Raw genomic sequence first — 6,363 nt, 5'->3', positions numbered from 1 at the left:
TAATTATCAGTAAAAGAAAACAATACGGTATAGCAAGTAAAAATCTTTATTTGTAGATAACAAACATTTCACTTCAATTTTATTCGCTACAAGTAACCTCTCTTTGCAGCCACAATTTCACCATCTCCCAAGTCACCACCTCCTTAATTTTCACGAACTTTAAGTTTTTTTTCTCATCTTAACCAAAACCTAAGATGAAGCTCGTGGTTGTACAATTCTGCATAATCTTTCTTCTTCTCACGTCTTCATTTTTTGTACCTTCAATTCGTGTAAGTGTACTTTTGCTCTAGTTAAATTGTTTCAGGTAATTTTAACATTTGGTGATCTAGCAGTATAGTTAGTTATAAAGACACTTGTATATGTTTTCGTTTGCTTTAACGTCCACAAGGAAAACGAAAACTAAAACAAGAAAATGAATCCCATGATATATAAAAAGAGAATCAATCTACATAAAAAGACAAAGAAAAACAAAGAAAACAGGCAACCTGGATAATACATAAAGACTAAAAAACAGCAACAAAGAACCAACCTGCAAATTCTGATAAGCAAAACTCAAAGCAGAGAGAGAGAGAGAGGCCTAATGCTTCTTCGACTAGAGAAAGGAGTCTTTTGAGATATCTTTTGGTGGATAAACCAAAATTAAGCTTCAACGCTCACAAGCTCATACTCGATGAGGGAAAGATTGTTATCTTCCTTGACAGTGATGTCCGCGGAATCCTCAGCGACTTCAACGCGCCCCCACCTATCAACAGCAAGCCTCATAGAGCCCTTGTACATGTCGATCTTCGCATTGCGCAGGGTCACTATCTTCCCTTCTTTCATCAAATCCACTGTTCCAAAAAATTAAATCATTAACAAACAATCAGATAAATCTCTAAACCACCTCAGAAAAAATACTCAAAAACTACAAATCACCTTGATCGTTTCTTGCGGTAAAGATAATGATTCCAGTCTCATCACCAACAAGACATTCAGCAATACGCATCTGACGAGCCTGAGGACCACTGGGACGACCTCCTCCTCCTCCTCTCTGCATCACCATCTTCGTGCTGATAACTTTCACGTTAAGTGAGAGACCATTGGTTCCTGGTCTCAGCTCACTAACCTTGGTGAACACAGGCTTCCTCAATGCAGGTGATGCCTCAGCCATTTTCTATTTACAAAAACCCCATTAAAAAAGAAATAAACTTTCTACATATTAGCACTGAGAATAACTCAATTCACAAGAAAAAAAAAAAACAAAAAAAGCAGCTTTGAATTTGTTAATCAGACAATCACAACCCCACCCCAACAAAATGCGATCAGACAAAAGCCAACGAAATAGAAACAGCTTAACAAGACGCGAGTTACAGTGATAAAGATGAAGACTTTATTAAACCCAACACATCCATTAAAACGATGCGTTTGATTCGTAAAACATCAATTCACGGTGATCAAAGCCGATCAAATTAAAAATGTAAATCTTTTGACCAGTGAGATTCATGGAATCTCCGATCTAGCAGATAAGATTCACGATAAAGAGAATTGAATCGAAACAAGGGATAGATAGTATGATTCACCTACGTTTTTTGTTTTGGCGGAAGAGACGATTCACTTGGCGATTAGATCTGTTTTTAAGGCGATGAACACAACAAAGACGCGGCGATCTAAAACTCGGAATATTAATACTAACCGTAGATCCGTGACCTGAACACGTGTATTGAGTCTCTTGTCCTAACAAAATCTTGAATAAAACACAGCCTTGTATTTTGTACAAAATTGAGATTGACCCTTATAACTTCGAGTAATACATATTGCACCCTAATGTTTTTGAATAATTACAGAAGGTTAAAATAAATGCAAAATAAAAACAGCATTGGGCCGAAAAAATACACGAAAGCCCAATAGTGAGCCGAGAGCGCTGAACGATTATAATCTTGAGGAAAAACCAAACCGGTTGATTAAGACAAATCGGGCACCATTGGTTTGACGTTGACAAAGAAACCCTCTTACAGTGTTTTTTTAAAAACATTTGTTACCGAATGTAGAAACAAAAAAACAAAAGAAAACAACACGTTTACTGTTGAGTTTAGAGCTGAGATTTGATTCTCATTTAAGCTTTTTTGGTGACAAAATTTACATGTTTGAAACTAGACATCTTTGATTTTTCTTGGTAATAGATTTTTTGACTTCTTTAGAACCTTCACAAAATTTTCTTAAAGGGTCTCAAAAGAACCCAAGCAAACATGAAACAATTCAGCTTCCTTTTTTAATTTTTCCGGTGAGTTGATTCAGTAGTTCGTTCGGCGACTAGTGTTGAAGGCTCTCTCAGATTCACGGCTTGTGAAGTCTTGGCTCGTGTAGTAGCCGTTACTAGTATCGTAATCCGTTGAATCTTCGGAGGCTCTTCTGAACATACGAATCTCAGTACTGTATTGACCGGAGTTATAGACTATACTTTGACCTACTTTGACTCCATTTGACAGATCCGACATGTCGTCTCTCGTGTCCAGAGCTCTTACAACCTGTTTGTAACGTGAGAAACACTCTAGATCAGTTAGAGGGCATTTCTTAGCATCGTTAGGTCCAGTCACCATGGTTGAGTATAATCCTGACCTGAACCATACGAGGTCGTTTTAGAGCTGAATGTCTAACACAAGACGCTGCAGTTTCAATCATCCTATAGACTTCACCTTCAATGTAATGCTTTTCAAGCCGTGGATCCACTACTTCGCTGATGTCACCTTTTTCAATGGCCTCGATTAGCCGCGGACGTGCCTGCCAAGCCACCAAGCCAACACCCTTGTATTTTGTTATTTCCATTTTTTAAATCCAATTTTATTAAATCAAGACATGAAAAGTACCCATTCAACGAGACTTTCTTCACCCAGAGGTTGAGAGGTGTCTACAGGTTTGCGACCGGTGATGAGTTCGAGTAGCACAACTCCAAATGAAAACACATCTGATCTATCCGTTAGTTTCCCGCTTGATGCATATTCTGGCGCTAAATACCTGCATGTATGCATGCAACGTAACGTTTTTCCTTAACTTATCTTTTACATGTTGATGATTAAAAGAGGAGGACATGTAACAGTACCCAAATGTGCCCATAACTCTTGTCGATATGTGGGACTGTGCAGTATCGTTCAGTCTCGCGAGTCCAAAATCTGCGACCTGTAAAGAACTAATCAAATGCTAGGCCAAGAAAATAATAACGATTTATATGAATACTGTATTATTATTAAAAACAAGATAACATAAAATGAAATATTGACTTTGCCTGAGCTTCGAATTCATTATCCAACAGAATATTTGACGATTTGATGTCCCTATGGATAATCTTCGGGTGACCTATTAAATTGATAGAAAAGCTAAATCAGCTTAGCTAGAGTGAACATTTAAGATCAAATCTTCACTTTCTAATTTGTACATAGTTTTCTACCAAACATAACATATTCACATTTCAGTAAGAAAATATACTAAAAATGTAATGGAGAGAGTACTTACAATCTTCATGTAGATAAGCAAGTCCTTTGGCTGCGCCAACTGCAATCTTGACTCGTTTAGTCCATTCCAAAACCGGTAAGTCTTTGCCTGACAACAACATAAGAAACGGTTGTCTTTAGAAAGACATATTTACATGTCAACACAAATCTTAATCCGAACCCTAAAGTATAGAGAAAGTAAACGAGAGAGAGAGATTGTAGAAGAAGTACCATGTAAATGGTGATCCAAAGTATTGTTGGGAACAAACTCATAGATGAGGAATCTATGTTGCTCAGAGATGCAATAACCCACAAGAGACACTAAGTGCCTATGATGCACTCTGCTTATGATCTCTACTTCAGCTTTGAACTCTCTATACCCTTCTGCGCTGATGGACTTTAGCTGCTTAATCGCGATTGGCTTTCCCTCGCAAATGATACCCTTGTAGACGTATCCGAAGCCACCTTCTCCTATGACATATCTCTTGCAAAACCCTTCTGTTATCTGGCTTAGCTCCTCGAAGGTGAAAGGGGTCTTTGAATTTCCTAATACTGCCGAGTCAGGGGTTGATGATCTACCTGGTTTTTGATTACCCAAACTGTTGTTAGTATCTGGTGAATAGTTTTGCGCCGAGATGTTGCCGTTTCCAGGTTTTTGCCTGTAGTTAACAAATCCATCTGGGCCAAAAGCAAGGTTTAGAAAGAAAAAATAAAGAACCAAGAACCAAAGATTAACAAGAACTTGAATTAAGAATCAGGTAAAAAAGAACACAGAATCAGGAATCAAGGACAAGATTAGAACAAGACTAAAACACAAAATCAAGGCCTATAGGGTTTCTTGTGACCCAAGAATCAACACTCATAAATCAAATAAAAACAAGAAAAAGAAATCAATAATCAGTAACATGAGATTTTTTTTTTGTCAACTTTGGTCACTTTGGACCTTTAATCAGTAACATGGAATTAAGGATTAAGAACAAGCGGACGATCAAAAGGAAAAATCAAGAATCTAGAACATAAAAGAAGAATAAAAATCAAGAACAAGACATGATTTCAAGAACCAATTTAAGACCACACAGAAAGTTTCTTTTCTACCTGTATTAACAGAGACATTAGCTGGTGGCAAATAGTTCTGGTTAGACCGAGGCGAAGAAGATTTCTTTTGTTTCCTCCGAATGAAGAAAACGGCAGCAACGAATACAAAGACCAAGACACTTGCGAGCCCAATGCCTATCATTGTCTTCTGCGTGTAGTTAGAATCATTACTTTGTTGTCCACTACCACCATTTCCGTTATTACTATTAGCATGATGTCTATTAGAACCTCCGGAGTTGTTTTCCGAGCCGGAGAGGGAAGGATGAGACGGGGGAGAATTAGACGACGAGGGCACACGATTTGATCCTCCTGCTGCATGAGGTGAATCCAACGAATTAGGGTTTCTTGGGGCATGAGGGGTTAGAGGGACAACCGGAGGCGATGGAGATGATGGAGGAGATCCTTGGCTGCCGGGAGTTTCGGGGGACGGCGGCGAAAAAGGAGTAGAAGGCGGAGAGGGATTAAAAATAGGGTTGTTGGGTAGTTCTAAGCCATTTACAGTAGGTTGCTGAGTAACCAATGTCGGAGGAGTAAGAGGAAATTGAATTTGGGGCGTTGGAGGAGGAATCACCACGGGAGAGTTTCCGGCTGCGGTGGATTGAGGCGGAGGTTGAGGCTGAGGAGGTGACGGAGGTGGAGTTGTAGAAGGTGGAGGCGAGGAAGGAGGCGTTGGAGGTGAAGTTGCATTAGTAGATTGATTAGACGGTGGTGGAGAAACGGTTACCATGGGAGGAGGAGATGATTGTGAACCACCGCCACCGTCTGGCGGTGATGGAGGAGATGGAGGTGAGGTAGTTGGAGGTTGTGTCGTCTGAGAACCATCGGTGGTTTTCTGATCATTTACTCCTCCACCGGTGGTTTTCTGATCCGTTGATTCTCCACCGGCGGTTTTCTGATCAGTTGATTCTCCACCGGTGGTATTCTGATCAGTTGATCCTCCAGGGGTGGTTTTCTGATCAGTTGATCCTCCTCCGATGACGACGGTTTTCGGCTGTGAAGCTACAAACGGAGTTAGCTTCTTTTCGATTAACTCTGCTTGTTCCTGGACTTTGTCCATTTGTAATTCACCTTTGCTTCCGTCTCTTTCCTTCTTTTACATATTTGAATTTGCCCTAAAAGGCGTTCCTTGGGAAACAAGAAAGGATCTTCTTCTACAAAATTCCCCAAAACCAAAATCAATTATAGCGGCTTCTAGAGTACTGTTCTTATGTGATCATCAATATTGTGGAAATTGACGCATGAGGTAACAAAATCCAGGCCTATAGGGTTTCTTGTGACCCAAGGAGGGTATGAAGGGAGTTTTTTTTTATCAGGTCTATTCAGATTTTGTTAGTTGATGATTTTTTTTCCTCATGTGTTTTTCTGTGTGTAAAAATAGAAAATCCCCCAAATCTCAACAATTAAATTCTAAAAACTACTGAGAAAATAGGCTAAAAATTCACATGATTGTTTTGCAAATTGCAATATCTGGAACATTCACCATTCAGCTTCATTGTCGGAATGCCGAGTAAATTGTTCTCTCTAAAATATTATTCTAAGCTATTTCCGTGAAAATTCTTTCAAATGAAAAATTAGAAAATTTGAACCAGCATTTAATTTTAAGCTCTGTCCGTGAAATATTTGTCTTTATAATCAAGGTAATTGATCAGACAATGGTCGAATATACATGGGATAGTGAAACTTCCATGCGTTTAAAATTCATACTAGTAATATTTGAATACTACTCTAAAGACATCTCAGAGTAATGTTAGCAATGCAATGCAGCCAGTTTGACCCTAGCTAGTTAAATGAGTTTCTAAGGTGG

At 39.0% G+C, this 6,363-nt stretch overlaps 2 protein-coding genes across 3 annotated transcripts; both read right to left on the bottom strand.

Moving 5' to 3' along the window:
• Positions 1–400: 400 nt before the first annotated feature.
• LOC130507433 (uncharacterized protein At4g28440-like) lies at positions 401–1,713 on the bottom strand. 2 transcript variants are annotated; one of them, XM_057002150.1, is made up of 3 exons: positions 1,564–1,713; positions 916–1,153; positions 401–830 (listed from the first exon to the last, which is right to left on the bottom strand). In XM_057002150.1, exons 2-3 carry the CDS (start codon positions 1,148–1,150, stop codon positions 640–642), a joined length of 426 nt encoding a protein of 141 aa, XP_056858130.1. In that variant the 5' UTR covers positions 1,151–1,153; positions 1,564–1,713; the 3' UTR covers positions 401–639. The 2 variants fall into 2 exon arrangements, with proteins under 2 accessions (XP_056858130.1, XP_056858131.1); XM_057002151.1 differs by having other exon boundaries at positions 1,560–1,703.
• A 557-nt stretch (positions 1,714–2,270) lies between these two features.
• Positions 2,271–5,823, bottom strand: LOC130507432 (putative proline-rich receptor-like protein kinase PERK11). The gene is made up of 8 exons (XM_057002149.1): positions 4,560–5,823; positions 3,696–4,142; positions 3,487–3,573; positions 3,260–3,330; positions 3,077–3,153; positions 2,844–2,991; positions 2,596–2,757; positions 2,271–2,504 (listed from the first exon to the last, which is right to left on the bottom strand). Exons 1-8 carry the CDS (start codon positions 5,614–5,616, stop codon positions 2,271–2,273), a joined length of 2,283 nt encoding a protein of 760 aa, XP_056858129.1. The 5' UTR covers positions 5,617–5,823.
• Between the last annotated feature and the right edge of the window lie 540 nt (positions 5,824–6,363).

This window comes from Raphanus sativus, unplaced genomic scaffold (assembly GCF_000801105.2).
Source record: "Raphanus sativus cultivar WK10039 unplaced genomic scaffold, ASM80110v3 Scaffold4505, whole genome shotgun sequence".
Taxonomy (NCBI): domain Eukaryota; kingdom Viridiplantae; phylum Streptophyta; class Magnoliopsida; order Brassicales; family Brassicaceae; genus Raphanus; species Raphanus sativus.
The sequence above is the reverse complement of the archived record's forward strand: the minus strand, read 5'-3'. Positions and strand labels throughout refer to the sequence as shown.